At 42.0% G+C, this 17,955-nt stretch overlaps 2 protein-coding genes across 2 annotated transcripts in view; both read right to left on the reverse strand.

Moving 5' to 3' along the window:
* Nucleotides 1-17,609, reverse strand: part of LOC116758197 (glutamate carboxypeptidase 2) — a 187,026-nt gene extending 169,417 nt beyond the window's left edge. Inside the window, exon 1 of the mRNA XM_032640984.1 lies at nt 17,579-17,609. Coding sequence (XP_032496875.1) covers nt 17,579-17,587 — 9 coding nt within the window. The 5' untranslated portion in view covers nt 17,588-17,609. The remainder of the gene's footprint in view (nt 1-17,578) is intronic.
* On the reverse strand, nt 5,186-6,998 carry LOC116758199 (lysine-specific demethylase 4D-like). The gene has a single exon (XM_032640988.1). The coding sequence runs from the start codon at nt 6,590-6,592 to the stop codon at nt 5,303-5,305; it is 1,290 nt and encodes a 429-aa protein (XP_032496879.1). The 5' UTR covers nt 6,593-6,998; the 3' UTR covers nt 5,186-5,302.
* Nucleotides 17,610-17,955: the final 346 nt, after the last annotated feature.

Raw genomic sequence — 17,955 nt, forward strand, 5'->3', positions numbered from 1 at the left:
ATTTAGCCTGAGAATTAAGATACTATATCCTGAAGAAGCTGGGAGAATTATCCAGCATGTACTTGAAGAAATTGTGAGAGTCCCCTTAGGACTGGATTTTGAGCATGCCTGATCAAGGGGGCTAGAACATAAAACAGGATAAGAGAGAGTTTACTGGTCTGGGAGCACCTTCTCAGGATATAGGATATAACACTCTGGAAAGATATTAGAAGATTAGAACATTTGTGGCTTGCAGGCTCCTACAAGCCTGGAAAAAGCAATGGCCCATGCTTAGTAACAATGAAATGCATGAATTGCTCTGTAAGATGGAACAAGATGGGATTAAAAGGCAAAAGAGGCTTCCCTGGTGGCACAGTGGTTGAGAGTCCGCCTGCTGATGCAGGGGACACAGGTTCGAATCCCGGTCCAGGAAGATCCCACATGCCGCGGAGCGGCTGGGCCCGTGAGCCATGGCCGCTGAGCCTGCGCGTCCGGAGCCTGTGCTGCGCAACGGGAGAGGCCACAACAGTGAGAGACCCGCGTACCGCAAAAAAAAAAAAAAAAAAAAAAAAAAGGCAAAAGGGCATTTGTATCTTGGAGTGGATATATTATGAGGTCAGAAGGTCAACCATAGCATTGTGTTTGTCAATAAAGAGAATACGCTATTCACCAAGGTTATCACAAATGTGCTGGTGAGAGGGATCTAGCATCAGAAAGAAGTTCAGTGGTAGCTATCCTCTCCAGGATTGGGATGATGATAAAAGTGCTTACAGAGCTTGGCTACTGATATCACTCAGATGATAGGGCATTTAACTGCCAGATGCCAGCAGACTGCATTTTTGTAATGACTAGAAAGGATTGAGCAGGAACCAAGATGGCTTGGCCCACATGGAATTGCAGAGATGGTTAATAAAATGAATAGGATCCCCAGGGGCAGAATAGATACAAGAGAAGCCAAGAATACTGCTTTAAGATATAATCAAAAGAAATCAAGAAAGTGTGATCAGGAGGCAGAGGGTTGTTTTCTCCAATTAATGTAATGATCCTTTTTTCCAGTTCCCAGGACTGAGACAATTTTCAGACTTAGAACTCCTTGATTGATGAGGTGACCACATCCCTAGGCGTAAGTTCTCTGTGACACCATGACACAGTATTATATACTGTAATGATTACCCAGTCCTAATCCAAAGGGACTTATGGCTAATAACTCAAGTGACTGTTCATTAGGAAAATGGGAAGATGCATACATTTAGATTTCACACAGGGTATGAGATTTAATTGATACCTGGAGACCTGAAGCGTAACCCTCACCTCATGTTAGACTGGGAACTAATGAGAATCAGGTAAGAAATGCAGCTCTGGAAAATCCCAGAGCATAGTGAGTCTGTTGGGTCTGTAGACCCACCTCGTGGTCATTCTCTTGGTAACTGAACATGCACTGGAAACACAGAAGACCTCACTCACTGGTCTGGCAGTTGACGCTCTCTGAGTTACCTCAGCTGGGGCTGTTGCCCAGAATATCTTCATATAACCTCTTCATGTAGTTGCTTGGGGGCTTCCTCACAGCATAGTAGTTTGCTTCCTAGAGCGAGGATCCCATTACTGTCAGATGGAAGTTATTCTACCTTTTGTGCAACACAGAGTGTCTTATCTGTTATTGCCACAACCCTACCCATGTTCAAAGGGACGGAACACTTTCAACGGGGAGCAGTATTGAAGTTACGTTGTAGGAAGAGAATGAGGGATGGGATATATTGTTGAGTCTATTTGGGGGTAAGGAGGGGAGGAATAAAACCCGCTATATCTGCTCTTCCTAAGAAGCTGATCTCAGGGATCTGCATCCAGAGAGTGAGGGCCCTGGACATAGTGGATTCAATGAGATAGCTCCACACTTCAAGATCCAGATTTCTATTAAATGCATCTCTAGTTCTCTGGAAAATTGGCACAGTAAATATTTCTTCTGTTGTGGGGCCCTTCAAGGACAACTGGACAATTACTCTGAATACAACATAGTAAAAGAGTGTTGACACAGATATGCACAATACTGAGTGGGAGAGATGTTCATCTCCTCATAGAGCACCAGGAAAAGACTTGGTGATTCTAGGACTGAGTGGTAAAGAAGGTCAGTACCTCTCCTCTGCAGGAAACCCCTTCTGATGTCTCCATATTTCACTGAAAGTCTTATTAATATGGGCCTTGTGGACTTCTGTCCATGGGAGTATTTCTGAGTAGAGGGTGGCGTATCCTGCCTTTAATAGACAGATGTTAAAAACCCATAGCTGAGTCATCCACTGGACTTTACCAGTAAGTGTGGCCTGAAGAGACTGAAACTTGCCCCCACTCTCAGACAGAAATTGTTCTATTCTCACAGTCCCCGTGCCTCCCATACTCTGAAGGGACAGTCAGGCTAGTTCTTGTGACCTCCCACTCTTCTGGATTGTGGACGTTTCTGATGCTGGCTCTGAGACATGGCATCTCTTTGCAAAAATCTAGTGTCTATATTACCATTCTGCTGTGAAGGAACAGGCCCTGTCCTTGCCACAGGCTTTTGACTGTCTTCTTATATGCACCTCTCCTCTGGCCCTACTGAACCATGATGTCTGACAAAATCACTCTGAAATCTTTCTCCTTCTCCTTCAGTCCTCTGTCTGGCCCGGATCTCAGTACAAAAGTCTGGAATGTCTCCACCCACACTCCAGGGCTCTGCCCTTGCTCTTCACTTTCATAACGAAAGATGTGTTGATCATCTAAATATCCCAGAGTGAGAAATGGCTGCCGCTTGTTCTTACCTGAGACCCAGCAATAAAGATGTAGAATCAAAGAGAGGAAGTGGCAAAAGAAGTTTTCCAGAATGTTCAGTCACGTTCCTGTGATGTGGCCTCATTTCCAGAAGCTGGAGTGAAAGTTCTCCTGTCCTGACTGATTCCAGAAACATGTGAGGAGGTCATGCCTAACAGGACAAGGGGTATTTGGGATTATGTAATAGGAAGAGGAAAGTAAAGTCCAGGTAAAGGATCAGAGATGAGACTAGAACAATAGAGACATCAGGAGTAGAGAGGAACTTAGAGAAAGCAGTACAAAAGAAGAGATGCATTTGTAGAGAAATTAGCATAAAAGGGTTACTGTGACCCTGCGGGCAGATAGAGAGAAAAAGAGGTTCAAACAGTGCCTGGACCAAAGTAAACTGTCCTTACTTTATTTGATGTGCCAACAAATCCAAAAGAAAGATAATCCTTGGGGAATATCAGCAGGGTTGTAGACAATATGAGATACGGATACAGGAGACAACAGGCAAAGCTTCCTGCACATTTCAAAATTATTCTCGGTGGTAGAAAATCCCATTTCAAGGAGTTGGCATGAAGCTTCTGCTGTTTCTTAACACCCAAAGTGAAAAAGACAGTGGAGAGCACTGTGGCCTGTGGTTAAGAGCACAGGCCCTGAAGCTAGACTGCTGAGTTTGATTCTCAGACCCATTGTTCACTAGCCCTGGTCAACTTGAGATGAGATGTTGTCATGTTCCCATTTGCAAAACAAACTAGGTACCTATCTCAAAGGGGGGTAATTGGATCAGTGCCTTGCAGAAGTTTTAATTACTACTATTATTGAGTACCTGAACAAAATGACAAGAGAGAGAGGGAGCTCACTCACGAGAAAAGCAAAAATACAGGAATTGAAGGAAAGGTAATAAAAATCGAATAAGAGAAAGAAAAGCCAAATGTGATACAGTAGTTGATGAAACAGGGAAAGCATTCAAAAGATTTTCAAAACTTTAAAATTTGTTGTAGAAGAATGATGTAGGAAAACAGACATATATGTATATTATCCAGAGTGGAGATTTCATCTGTTTTTCACAATCAGCACTCTAAGTCCCACCCCCACTCTCCATATCATGACCCACAATAGTAACAGATCTCAAGTATCTCTACTTGGAGCTCTTCAACCTGGATTAAAAAACACAGTAGGAAATGGCCAAAGGTCTCAGCTAGGGAACTCACAATCAAGGAGGTGGGCTTTAGTTAGCTGGACCTTCTCTCATTTAGTTCTCAATTTGTAGGGTAGCAGTAAAATGCTCTCTCGTGCTCCCACACCTCCTAAAATGACTCCCTAGACTGCTCCACCACGCTCTTGAACCTTGGTGTGGCTGTTAATAAGAGTTTCTCAGAGCCACAGAGGGTCTCAGCTGCCCTTAGAGGTAGATGACATCAGGATCCCTTTAGGCTCCTAGTGGAACCACAAAGAGATGGGAGACATACTGAAGCTGTGTGAGGACTCTAGGCCTCACACAGGCCTAGAGCATGAAGAAGTGAGTTCATGAGTCCTGGGATCCTCTTTCCCCCAGAGACCCAACTCAGCCCACAACCAGGACTCAACTTTCCTTTTGCTTGATCGTGCCATAGTCTGCCAACTGTCTCTGAATACAGCTCCCTTAGGTTAGGGAGTTCTGCATCACAGCCCCCGTTCTAGCCCTGAGGACAAGCACCCTACTATTGCACAGAGCAGAGCTTCTCATAGCTTCTCCCCATTCCTCATTCTTTTGGAGATTTGGCCACTGCAGCATGAGTACAATATTCCTAGGTGGGAATGTCCACAAGCCCCATCCTGGGTTTACATGAAAATAGACATTTAAGAAGCCTCCTGGGGTCAAAGGTTCTAAGTGGGCTCTTCTCCCCTCTGTTCCTTGAAATAAGTAATAAACTCACAGAAACAGGGAAGGAATAACCACAAGAACAAATTGGATGAATTTCCTCGTTTATACAAACCAATTCAGTGAACGATAACAGGAAAGAAAAACCATCTGTACTATTCCTTTCAAAGCCATTGTATGAAATCTTTCATCAATAATCACCCCTGCTTAGCCTATCACTTACCTGAAACCAGCTTCTCACAATTAAAAAAAAAAAAGAAAAAGCAGATAAAAGAGAAAAAAATTTTCCCAATTTCATTTATCCTTGAAAAACATGGCCTCTTTTTCTTGCTATTTTTCTCCAGAGACAAGATCCCCTCAAAGATTAAAAAGTCTTTCAGAAGGGTGGGAGTATCTGACTTTCTTCTCTCCCCTTCTCATTTGCATGTGTGCCTGTAAGCTCACACACACTCAGAGGTTTTCAAAAATATACAGAAATTGCTGTGATATGTGAAATACATTTGAAAACATCATCTAATCCCAGACATGATGGGTGTGTTGTGTCTAAGGACACGCGCCTCCTACTCCGGGCCCAGACAGTCGGATCCTGAGTCCCCTCTTCCCGAGGACGACGACGAGGACCGTATCGTCCAGGTAGGTGGAGATCCGCAGCAGATGGACCTGTGGTCAGCGGCTGACTCAGGCCGGGCTCCACGGAGCTGTAGGCAGCTGCAGCCCCGAACTGGGCAGCAGAGCAAGAACCCCGGGCCGGCGAGGGGGGCGGGGACACAGGATCCACAGGGGCTCGACAGCGGGTCCCATGGCAGGCGGCCACGGGCGGACGGCGGTGCGAGGCACTGCGGGACGGACAGTGCCTCCGGCGGAGCACGGGACCCCAGGAGCGCGGATGTCCCTCCAGGCGTTCAGGAACTGGCTGCTGGGCTCCGTGGGCTGCGTGTGGTCCACCACGGTCCGGTCCTGCCCGCGTTTCCACAGCTCGTAGCGCTCCGGTTGCAGACTGTGCACGAAGGCGTCCATGGAGAAGGCGACCCTGGCCTCCCCGCAGCTGCACTGCGATGCCACTTTGCCATAATCGATCCAGCGCGGGGAGGCGAAATTGATGGCTTCTGTGCAGTTGAAACCATGGTTGAAGCCGGAGTGGTAGCCATAGGGAAACGTCACTATGAAATCTCCAGCCTCCTGAGTGACTTGATCGAAGGGGATGCCGTTGTCCTTGAGGACCTTGGGAGAGGAGAGAGCCACCTTGTGCCGCAGGAAGGCCTCACAGCCCCACGAGCTGCCCGGGAAAAGCTCCCTGGCCAGGCCTTCCAGGCGCCGGCCGTGGTCCGGGGGCACCACGTACCAAGTCTTGGGCTCCCCGAAGTGCAGGTAGTTGATGCTGTAAAGGTCCATGTCCTCCGTGTGCCAGGCAAAGGCGGTCTTCCACATGCTGAAGTACAAGTAGGGGGTGTTGACGCCTTCGATGACCACTCCGCACTCCTGTTCCAACAGGTCCTGAATGGTTCCCAGGTGTCCAAGTTTCCACTGCTTCGTGTTTTCATCGAATAAGGAGCCACGGACGTCCGCACCGTATACTGGTGAATCATAGGGGCATGTTTTCCAATATTTTCGCTCCAGATCCTCAAAATCAGAGTAGAACGGAGTCTGGTGTCTTTCACTGTTTTTTAAGCGGCGATACTCGCTCACAGTCATGGCTTTCTTATTTTTGTGGTGCTGAGTAAACACACCTGCCTGCCCAGTGGTCACCTGCTGCAGGGGAGCGGCTATTAAGATGTCATCGGTATCATCGTACGTCTGTCTGGCTTTCCATCCTTTCGGTGGAATTACCTTGGCTAGGCCAGCTCGGTGTGCACCTTGCCACTCCACGTAAACAATATATTTCCTGAAATCTTCGAATTCTTCCATGGTTGGGTGGATGATAGTAATCTGACAACTTGGGTTCTGGCTCCCAAAGTGCTTAGAGTGCATGGCGGCCACAGAATAAGCAACGGACTGCCAGCTTCTTAGGTATGCTTTGGACACCTGAGAATGCTGGGGAGTAACCTCCTCCCTATACTTCCTTTATTTTTAAAGAAGTTTTGATAGAGCTGAGAGGCAGGAACTCAGACTTGAACTTTTAAACAAACGAGGTGGTATCTTCTCCAGGCCTGTCAATCCACCAGAAGGACTCCAGTCTTGTCAGTATTTTGGAGCCAAAGGAAATCCACTATTTCCCAGAGGAGACGGCTCTCTGAGCCAAGTCCTGACTCAGCCTGCAGCTCTGTGAGTTTCCTCTGTTGGGGGTATAAGTGCCTGAGACCTCTCCAGATTCCCAGGCTTGAGTGCATGGGTGGCTTCTCACCTCACTGTAGCAGAAAGTCTCTTCATGGAAGTTTCCAGGCCACACCTAAAGAAAGTACAAAATATTGAAAATAAGTGGATGACAAAACAAACTGAGTTAACATCAAGTAAAAGAAAACCGTATAGCAATCTTAATTGCAAAGTTTGGATTTAAGGGCAAAAAGTACACTCTCTTGGTAGGCATGTAAACTGGTGCAGCTATGGTGCATACTATGGAAAACAGTATGGAGGTTCCTCAAACACTGTAACTAGAACCACCATATGATGCTGCAGTCTCACTTCTGGGTATATAGCTAAAGGAAATAACAACAGAATATCAAGGAGCTATCTGCCCTCCCACATTCACAATGCATAAGATATGGAAACAACCAACATGTCCAGCGACGGTTGAATGGATACAGAAGATGTGGTACGTAGATACAATGGAATACTACTCAGCCATAAAAAGAATGAAATTTTGTCATTTGCAACAATATGGATGGTCTTGGAGGGTATTATGTCCAGTAAAATAAGACAGAGAAAGACAAATATGGCATGGTATCACTTATATGTGGAATGTTAAAAAAAAAAAAAAAGAGTAAAACTTACAGAACCAGAGTAGAAAAGTGGTTCCAGGGGAGGGCAGGGAAGGGAGGGTAAAAGGGTACACAGTGAATAAAGTCTCAGGAGCCAATGTTAACCATGGTAATTATAGTTGATAACAATGTGATGTATAGTTGAAATTTTCCAGAAGAGTAGGATTTAAATGTTCTTACCAAAGAAAGTAAATATATGAAGGAAATGTGTTAATTAACTACACGGGGGGAATCCTTTCACAATGTATATCAAATCACCACAAAGTTTACTGAGTATTTTACAATTTTAAAAGTCAATTAGGGCTTCCCTGGTGGCGCAGTGGTTGGGAGTCTGCCTGCTGATGCGGGGGACGCGGGTTCGTGCCCCGGTCCGGGAGGATCCCACGTGCCGCGGAGGGGCTGGGCCTGTGAGCCATGGCCGCTGAGCCTGCGCGTCCGGAGCCTGTGCTCCGCAACGGGAGAGGCCGCAACAGTGAGAGGCCCGTGTACTGCAAAAAAAAAAAAAAAAAAAAAAAAAAAAAAAAAAACTTAACTGAACAGTAAGGACATTAAGCAAGCTTGAAAGGAAAGGAGTTAAGCACTCAACTCAAGAAATTGGGTGGCTTAACCCAAAAGATAAATTAGGGAAAGGAAAACAATGAAATAAGCAGAAACAATTACAAAAGAAAACATAACGCCCAATAGAAATGATGACTGAAACCAAAATGTAATTTGTAGACTATGAAAAGTGTAAAAACATAAGCATAAGAGAAAAGAGAGAAAAGTACAAGCATATCACGTTATAATAAAACAGGGGACGCAGTTAAAAATCTACCATTAGAGACAGAGTGCCTATGAAACCAAAAGCAGGAAAAAAGTACAGAACACAAATATACACATCCTTAACAAGCATTATCCTTAATGTGTAAATACCTGAAACATTCTCATTAAAATCTAATCAATAATTTGCATTGATAGACAAATTATTAGAAATATAGGTAGGGCTCACTCAGAATGGGAGAAAATATTTGCAAATGAAGCAACTGACAAAGGATTAATCTCCAAAATTTGCAAGCAGCTCATATAGCTCAACTTTATAAAAACAAACAACCCACTCCAAAAATGGGCAGAAGACCTAAATAGACATTTCTCCAAAGAAGATATACAGATTGCCAGCAGACACATGAAAGAATGCTCAACATCATTTATCATTAGAGAAAAGCAAATCAAAGCTACACTGAGATATCATCTCACAACGGTCAGAATGGCCATCGTCAAAAAATCTACAAACAGTAAATGCTGGAGAGAGTGTGGAGAAAAGGGAACCCTCTTGCCCTGTTGGTGAGAATGTAAATTGATACAGCCACTATGGAGAACAGTATGGACATTCCTTAAAAAACTACAAATAGAACTACCATACGACCCATCAATCCTACTGGGCATATACCCTGAGAAAACCATAATTCAAAAACAGTCATGTACCAAAATGTTCATTGCATCTCTATTTACAATAGCCAGTACATGGAAGCAACCAAAGTGTCCATCAACAGGATGAATGGATAATGCAGATGTGGCACATATATACAATGGAATATTACTCAGCCATAGAAAGGAACGAAACTGAGTTATTTGTAGTGAGGTGCATGGACCTAGAGCCTGTCATATAGAGTGAAGTAAGTCAGAAAGAGAAATACAAACACTGTATGCTAATACATATATATAGAATCTAAAAAAAAAAAAAATTGTCATGAAGAACTTAGGGGCAAGATGGGAATAAAGATGCAGACCTACTGGAGAATGGACTTGAGGATATGGGAGGGGGAAGGGTAACCTGGGACAAAGTGAGAGAGTGGCATGGACATACATACGCTACCAAACATAAAATAGATAGCTAGTGGACAGCAGCCACATAGCACAGGGAGATCAGCTCAGTGCTTTGTGACCACCTAGAGGGGCAGGATAGGGAGGGTGGGAGGGAGGCAGTTGCAAGAGGGAATACATATGGGCACATAAGTATAACTGATTCACTTTGTTATAAAGCAGAAACTAACACACCATTCTAAAGCAATTATACTCCAAGAAAGATGTTTAAAAAAAAAGAAATATAGGTTTCAATCAAGTTTCTAGACACTGATTAGCAAACAAAATCTATAGATCCCATACACCAGGTAACAATCAATTATCAAGTGAAAGAGTAAAAAGGTTTTAATCCCTTTAATAACAGAAATACATGGCCCCGATGAAGAAATCTAAAAATGATATGCATGCAATGCTTGTACTTTAAATCCATAAATAAATGTGAATTTTACCAGGGAAAAAAAGGTGCTTTCTGGTATAAAATGTCATCCTTTTCATCTTTATGCTTTAAAGGAAAAAAAAAAAAGGCCAAAAAAGTGCTTGCTTTCTGCCAGTCTAAAATCTTAATTCCAAATGATGATACACAGGACGCAGAAAATGGTTTCCTTGAAGGATTCAGCCTCTGAATGAAACAGGCTGTGCTCAAAGTCTGGCTAGATATGTCCCACACCAATTTCAATTCAATCAGTACCACCCCAAATCTAATACCCTCATATCCAATCAAAATCTCTAATTTGATCCCACATATTTTTCAAGTCCCTTCCAAATGACACACTCCTTACCCAGTTCTAGAAACCCTCTCATTCCCATTAGATCACAGTGCACTAAATCAGGTGCTTTTTCCTGAAAATCTTTGTGATTTTTACCAAGAATATATTAAGAAAAAAATTAACTTCACAAGTTGGAAAATAGTTTAAAAATAAAAGCTCAAGGAAAGGATATTCCAATGTATAATACCCTCTCTCTCGCTCTCTCTCTCTATATGCATAAATAGTGTCATTTTTTAAAACTTCTGGTAGGAAAATAACTCTTTTGCTCATAAGCACAAATTACAGAAATAAAGTGACCTACCTTCTACCAACAAAATCCTGATTCCAGTTGGAGATATTCAAGGACCCAGAGAGAGAGAGACAGTGTTCCCTGGGCAGCTGGCCTCCAAATGCAGACCCATGTCCTGATGGCTCTGGCTTTCTACCTGGGCAAAGGTATAATTTGATCAGCACCAGTCTACGGTAATTGCTCTCGTTGGTCAGCCCACTTTGTCTGCGCCCCTTTGATTTTTCAAACCAGGCTTACAGCGAACTAAGAGGTTGAAAATAAAAGGAGTGGGAAAGTCACACCAAGCAATTATTAAACAAAAGAAACCTGGTCTAGTAGCAATTAATATCGAATGTATTTATAAGGTAAAAGAAGGGCAGCTTTAGTTATGAAAAAGAATACCTCCTGCGGAAGATCACAATGATGCCCTTTATGCACCTAGACACATAGCACTGAGACACAGAACGCAAAGACTGAGAATTATAAGGTAAAACTGACATATCTGCAATCATGGTGTGAGGTTCTTTCTTCAAACACCGTTCTTCCAGAAACTGGTACATGAGGTGAGAAGAAAATGAATAATGTTATAACAGTATCAACAGTAAAGTTAACAACTTTGATTATATTTCCTGCAGCAACCACATAGCAAAATGCTTTTAAACACATAGAAAACATTTACAAAAATTTATCGCTGTTAAGAGCACATATTAAATCTCAATAAAAATTCCACAGAATCTACGTATCGAGTACCCTCTTGATCACTCTTTTATTTCAATCATGAAATAAAATTGAAAGCCAATAATGAAAAAAGGGAACACCACATATTTATTTAAAAATGAATATCCACATAACATCTACAATATCCATATAATAGCTAAAAGTCTATTGATTTTTATGTTGTCTGCAAGTTGTTAGTAAAAACTAAACCAAAATACCTCAGAATAATTTGAAAGAAAAAAAAGATCAAAACGATAAAACAATTCAAAAAACAAAAGGGAAAACAACCATATACAAAAGTATAAATGATTAATAAAATAGAAGTCTGTTACTTAAAAAATAAAATAAAGAAAGAACTGGTTAATAAATTATATAGTACTCCGTGCTACAAGAAGAGAGTGCTCCCTGCGTGTGAGAAGCTGGTGCAGAGTGGCAAGTGGTGATGGGACTCGGGGAGGGGTAGTCATTTTATAGAGGTGGACCCTGCCAAACACCATTTTCACCAGGTCAACATCAAGAGTCTTAAACTGGGAATTCCCTGGTCCAGTGGTTACCACTGTGCGCTTTCACTACCTAGGGCCAAGGTTCGATCCCTGGCCAGGGAACTAAGACCCCACAAACTGCAAGGTGTGGCCAAAAAAAAGAAAAAGCCATATGATGTGATTAAAATGTGACAAAATTCCCTCCGTAATCTTCCTCCAAAAAAACAGAGAAACCCAAGATAATCATAAGAAAAGCATCAAATTCCAATAGAGGGGCATCCCACAATATACCTGACCAGTATTCCCCCAGACTGTCAGGTTTCTATACAAACTTTTGGTCAAAAACAAGGAAAGTCTGAGAATCTGTTACAGCCAAGAGAAACTTAAGGAGACATGAAAACTAAATGTAGTTTGATATTTTACATGAGATCTTGGAACACAAAAAGGACATTGGGAAAAAGGTGAGGAAACCTGAACCAATGATAGCCTTTAGTAGACAATAACATATTCACATTGGTTCATTAATTGTCATCAATATACCATGGGAATTAAGATGTTACTAAAAGGGGGACATGGGAGTGGGGTCGGGTCAATACTCCCTGATCCACGTGCTCAATGTTTTGTAAATCTAAAACTGCCCAAAAATTTAGGTATTACTATATATAATATTGTAAATAATAAACAAACAGGAGAAGGCATCAATAAACAATATTAGAATGAAAAAAATTTGAAACATAATCTGAGTTTTGGAAACAGTCTACCATACAGCACATTATAAACCAAATGATTCTATGAACCACTACGTAACATAATCTTTTAGAGCACTTTAAAAAATAATTTAAATTATGAAATATAAAGTGTTCACAGAAATCTATAAAGCATATATGTACACTTCAACAAATAACTGAGTGAGCAGAAGTGGAACCACTACCCAGGTCAAGAAATGCAACATTACCAGGCACCTGGCTGCCTGACTTGTGCTCTTTTGCCCAGATTACAGCCCCTCCTGCCTCCTGGACTGACCTTATCCTAACTATTCACATGGTAATTTTGGGTAACATTATAAAATTAAAACTCTGTCCATTTTTGAAAACATTATATAACCTTGAAGAAACACAATTGTATTTATGTCCTTTAGTGTGTTTTTGGTGTAGTTTTTCATCACTTACGTCTTTGCATGCAGCTGGACTTTTCTGTTTCAGTGCTGTAAAGTGTTTAACCATATAATCGTGTTGGGCCAGGGCCTGTGAGAAGAGGGTCTGTCGCGCTTCTGGGGCGTGCTCCCTCCTTCCGCAGCCCAATGGACAAGCCTGGGGCCGGCAGAGGTTGTGCCCCCTGCTGTGGCCGCGAACGCTCCTGTGGGCCGTGTTCTTACCCATACCGCAGACGCCCCCCCCCCCCGCCCCGCCCAGTCGTGGATTTGGCGGCTCGTGGAGCGCCTCCGTGGGCCCAAAGGGAAGAGTCGATGGGTGGGGGTGACGCACCGTCGATGAGAAAGCCTTCTCTAGCTGTCCGAGAGGGAGCCTTGGGGTACCGGACCACAGCCGCTGCCCCTCTCAAGCGTGCAATGGTCACGGTGGCGACTGCCAGAGCACGTGGGCAGAGCCCCTCGCCTTCACGGAAGGGCTTGCGCTGGCCCTGCGGTGGGGCCTACCGCCGCTCTTTGACTACCGCACGCCGCGCCTCCCCGTTCTGAGTCGGGGGAGTGTCCCGTCAGGCCTGCGTCTAGCGCGGGGCCGCGCGTATGCGTGTGCGTGCGCATGCGGTGACCCCGGTGGCGAGCCCAAGGGGGCGGGGACGCCTGGATGTCCCGGCTCCCCAGTCCCGCAGTCGCGAGGAGCCCGTCGCGCCTGCCCTCTCCGAGAGTCGCAGCGGAGTGTAAAAGTGTAAAAACAAAAGCATAGGGCTTCCCTGGTGGCGCAGTGGTTGAGAGTCCGCCTGCTGATTCAGGGGACACGGGTTCGTGCCCCAGTCCGGGAAGATCCCACATGCTGTGGAGCGGCTAGGCCCGTGAGCCATGGCCGCTGAGCCTGTGCTCCGCAATGGGAGAGACCACAACAGTGAGAGGCCCACGTACAGCAAAAAAAAAACCCAAAAACCAAAAAACATAAGCACGAGAGAAAAGTACAAGTATACCACGTTATAATAAAACAGGGGACGCAGATAAAATTCTACCATTATAGAAAGAATGCCTATGTAAACAAAAGCAGGAAAAAAGTACAGAACACAAATATACACATCCTTAACAAGCATTATCCTTAATGTGTAAATACTTGAAACATTCTCATTGAAATCTAATCATTAATTTGTATTGATAGACAAATTATTAGAAATATAGGGTTCACTCAAAATGGGAGAAAATAGTTGCAAATGAAGCAACTCACAAAGGATTAATCTACAAAATTTGCAAGCAGCTCATGCAGCTCAACATTATAAAAACAAACAACCCACTCCAAAAATGGGCAGAAGACCTAAATAGACATTTCTCCAAAGAAGATATACAGGTTGCCAGCAGACACATGAAAGAATGCTCAACATCATTTATCATTAGAGAAATGCAAATCAAAGCTTCACTGAGATATCATCTCACAACGGTCAGAATGGCCATCATCAAGAAATCTACAAACAATAAATGCTGGAAAGGGTGTGGAGAAGAGGGAACCCTCTTGCACTGTTGGTGAGAATGTAAATTGATACAGCCACGGTGGAGACAGTATGCACGTTCCTTAAAAATCTACAAATAGAACTACCATATGACCCAGCAATCCCACTACTGGGCATATACCCTGAGAAAACCATAATTCAAAAAGAGTCATGTACCAAAATGTTCATTGCAGCTCTATTTACAATAGCCCGGAGATGGAAACAACCTAAGTGTCCATCACTGGATGAATGGATAAAGAAGATGTGGCACATACATACAATGGAATATTAGCCATAAAAAGAAACGAAACTGAGCTATTTGTAAGGAGGTAGATACACCTAGAGTCTGTCATACAGAGTGAAGTAAGTTAGAAATAGAGAGACAAATACCATATGCTAACACATATACATGGAATTTAAGAAAAAAAAAATGTCATGAAGAGCCTAGGGGTAAGACAGGAATAAAGACACAGACCTACTAGAGAATGGACTTGAGGATATCGGGAGGGGGAAGGGTAAGCTGTGACAAAGCGAGAGAGAGGCATGGACATATATACACTACCAAACCTAAGGTAGATAGCTAGTGGGAAGCAGTCGCATAGCACAGGGCGATCAGCTCGGTGCTTTGTGACCCACTGGAGGGGTGGGATAGGGATGGTGGGAGGGAGGGGGACACAAGAGGGAAGATATATGGGAACATATGTATATATGTAACTGATTCATTTTGTTGTAAAGCAGAAACTAACACACCATTGTAAAGCAATTATACTCCAATAAAGATGTGAAAAAAAAACACACATTCTTAAATTGCATCTACTAGAACTGTTACAATTAGAAAGACAGACAGTTTCAAATGTTAGCGAAAATGTGGAGCAACTGAAACTCTCATACATTCTTGTAAGAGTGTATAATTAGAGAGTCACTTTAAATAACTTCTTTGAAAAGTAATGTTATACAGAATTATGCCCTATGGCAGAACAATTACACTCCTAGGTATTTACCCAAGAAAGATGGAAACATATGTCCACAAAAAGACCTGCACAGAATTGCTCATAGCAGCTGAATCTAGGTAGCCCATATGGGACACAGTCCAGCTGTTTGTAAATAGGAGAATGAATAAGCAATTTGTAGAACAGTCCCATAATAGAATTCTACTCAGCAAGTAAAGGGAAGAAACTATTAACACACACAATAACATGACTAATCTCTAATCGTTGTACTGAGTGAGAGCAGCAAGGCAAATGATGAGGGAAAATCATAAATTTTTCTATGACCGGAAAATCAAACTAAGAAAGGAAAAAAATAATATGCCCGCTTTGTGGTAGGCCTTTCCCAATGTGCAATGTGCACCTGTATTTTCCATTAACCAGGCCTCCTGAAACAGGAGGATGTAATCAACCTTTAAGAAAAATGGCTGCTTTATTCAGACAGCAACGTTGTAGTTTTAAGGTTATTTTAATTTCTTTTTCATCCCATACAGGGAGCTGTATTGACCAAAACATCTTTGATCAACTTTATGTAGAATGCTAACCTGTCAATATAACACAGAAATTCTTTGTCTCAGAAATGTATAAAATTGCAGCTCTAACCCCTGACCAATGGAACAGTTCTCAGAGCTTCTCCAAATCTGTTCCCTGGGTTATAATCCTCAGTTTGACTCAAATAAAATTCTCTTTTCTTTCTTCTTAGCTTGACTGTTACTTGATTTTCCACCAACACACAAAAGAATAGTTACTATCTGATTCCATTTATATGAAGTTCAAAACCAAACTAATCAATGATGACAGATATCAGGAAGTGGTTGCTTCTAGGGGGATATGGTAAAAATTGACCAGAAAGGGGCACCAGAGAACTTTCTGGAGTCATAGAAATGTCCTATATCTTATTTTGAGTGATATAGATACATGCAATTTAAAAAATTTATTGAATTAACTCAAGATCTGTGCATTTCGTTACATGTAAACTGCACCTCAAAATAAAAACACATTTTCTGTCATTTCTTCACATTTAAGAAAAATAAGAGCTATTTTTCCTTTTTTCCGCAAAAAAATAAATAAATAAATAAATAAATTCAATTCTAAATGTAAATTTTTTACTTAGGATGTTTCTGATGATAGTCAAGCCCTTATCTCCCTATTGAGTGATACTTCAGTATGCCCAATTGTCTATTAGCAACTTCTTGGAATATATCCTAGGCACCTCAAACTCAGTATGTCCAAAACTGAATCTACTTAATGTTAAATATTATGGTAGGAGACATAACATTTTAAAAGACATTAATAAATTATATTCAACTCTTTCAAATTTAACTTTCTTATTAAAAAAACAAAGTACTATGCAAGAATCTGGGGATTTATTGTAAAATCTCAGATGATAGTTATACACACTGCTTTATCATTATTATTTTTTGTTTTTGCTTTTTTTTTTTTGCGGTACACGGGCCTCTCACTGTTGTGGCCTCTCCCATTGCAGAGCACAGGATCCGGACGCGCAGGCTCAGCGGCCATGTCTCGTGGGCCCAGCCGCTCCGCGGCATGTGGGATCCTCCCGAACCGGGGCACGAACCCGTGTCCCCTGCATGGGCAGGTGGACTCTCAACCACTGCACCACCTGGGAAGCCCCGACAATGTTTTATTGAGTAAACCACATAACATTTTGTAAAAAGGACATTCGTACCCTTCACTTGAAAATGGCAACAGTTTCAAATTCTCATTCAAGTTCTTTGAAAATTAATCCAAGTTATACAGTGGTAGTAAGATATGTAGTATTTTCATACAATGGAAATTACTTGGCAATGAAAAGGAACAATCTACTGATAAATGCAAAACATGTGAATTTCACAGACCCTATGCTTAGTGAAAGAAAATAGACACAAATGATTACATGCTATCAATTCTATCTATATGAATTTCTAGTATAGGCAAAACTAATCAAACGTGGCAAAAAAAAAAAAAAATCCATACAATGATTGCCTTGAGAGTGTGTGGAGTTGATTGACAAGGGGCTTAAAAGTACTTTCTGAAGTGATAGTAGTATTCTATATGTTGATGGGGTTTGAATTACACAGGTGTATGCATTTGTCAAAAGTCAATAAATGTACATTTTGGATTTCTCCATCTCAGTGTAGTAAATTTTATCTTAAAAAACACTATGAACACAAAATAGTATGTATTCCTTTTCATTACTAAGAAATTCTATTTCTTAAATGTTAAAAAAGATGAATTTGGATGACATCAAAAACCTTCATAATACCTCTTTAATTATTGCTTGTATGTATAAGGAAGTTCTCTTTGTTATTTTTATTTTATTGCATGCATTTTTACCTCTGGCATACCTTGTGGAGAAAAGGCACTAAAAGGTGGAACATCTGAAACATTTTCATATCCTGGAGGAGGTGGTTCAAATAATGATGTGTTGAAAATCTAGAGAAACAAAATATAATAATCAGAGTCAAGTCAGGTAAAGTTTCGTTACTATAACCAAAAAAGGAAATGTGTACTATCTCTTTCTGTCAGTAGATGGTTAATGAAGCCTTTGGTATTTTAAAGATACAGATCGAAGAGCCAGCACTGTGCTAGAGGCTATGAGGATTTCATGAGATGAATAAACTTAGCGACCCTTAGAGGATGTATAAGCACTAGCTTTTGATTTAGAAGGAAAACTTTAATTCCCAAATAAAAATAACAGCGTACAGTATTCT

This window comes from Phocoena sinus, chromosome 8 (assembly GCF_008692025.1).
Source record: "Phocoena sinus isolate mPhoSin1 chromosome 8, mPhoSin1.pri, whole genome shotgun sequence".
NCBI lineage: Eukaryota > Metazoa > Chordata > Mammalia > Artiodactyla > Phocoenidae > Phocoena > Phocoena sinus.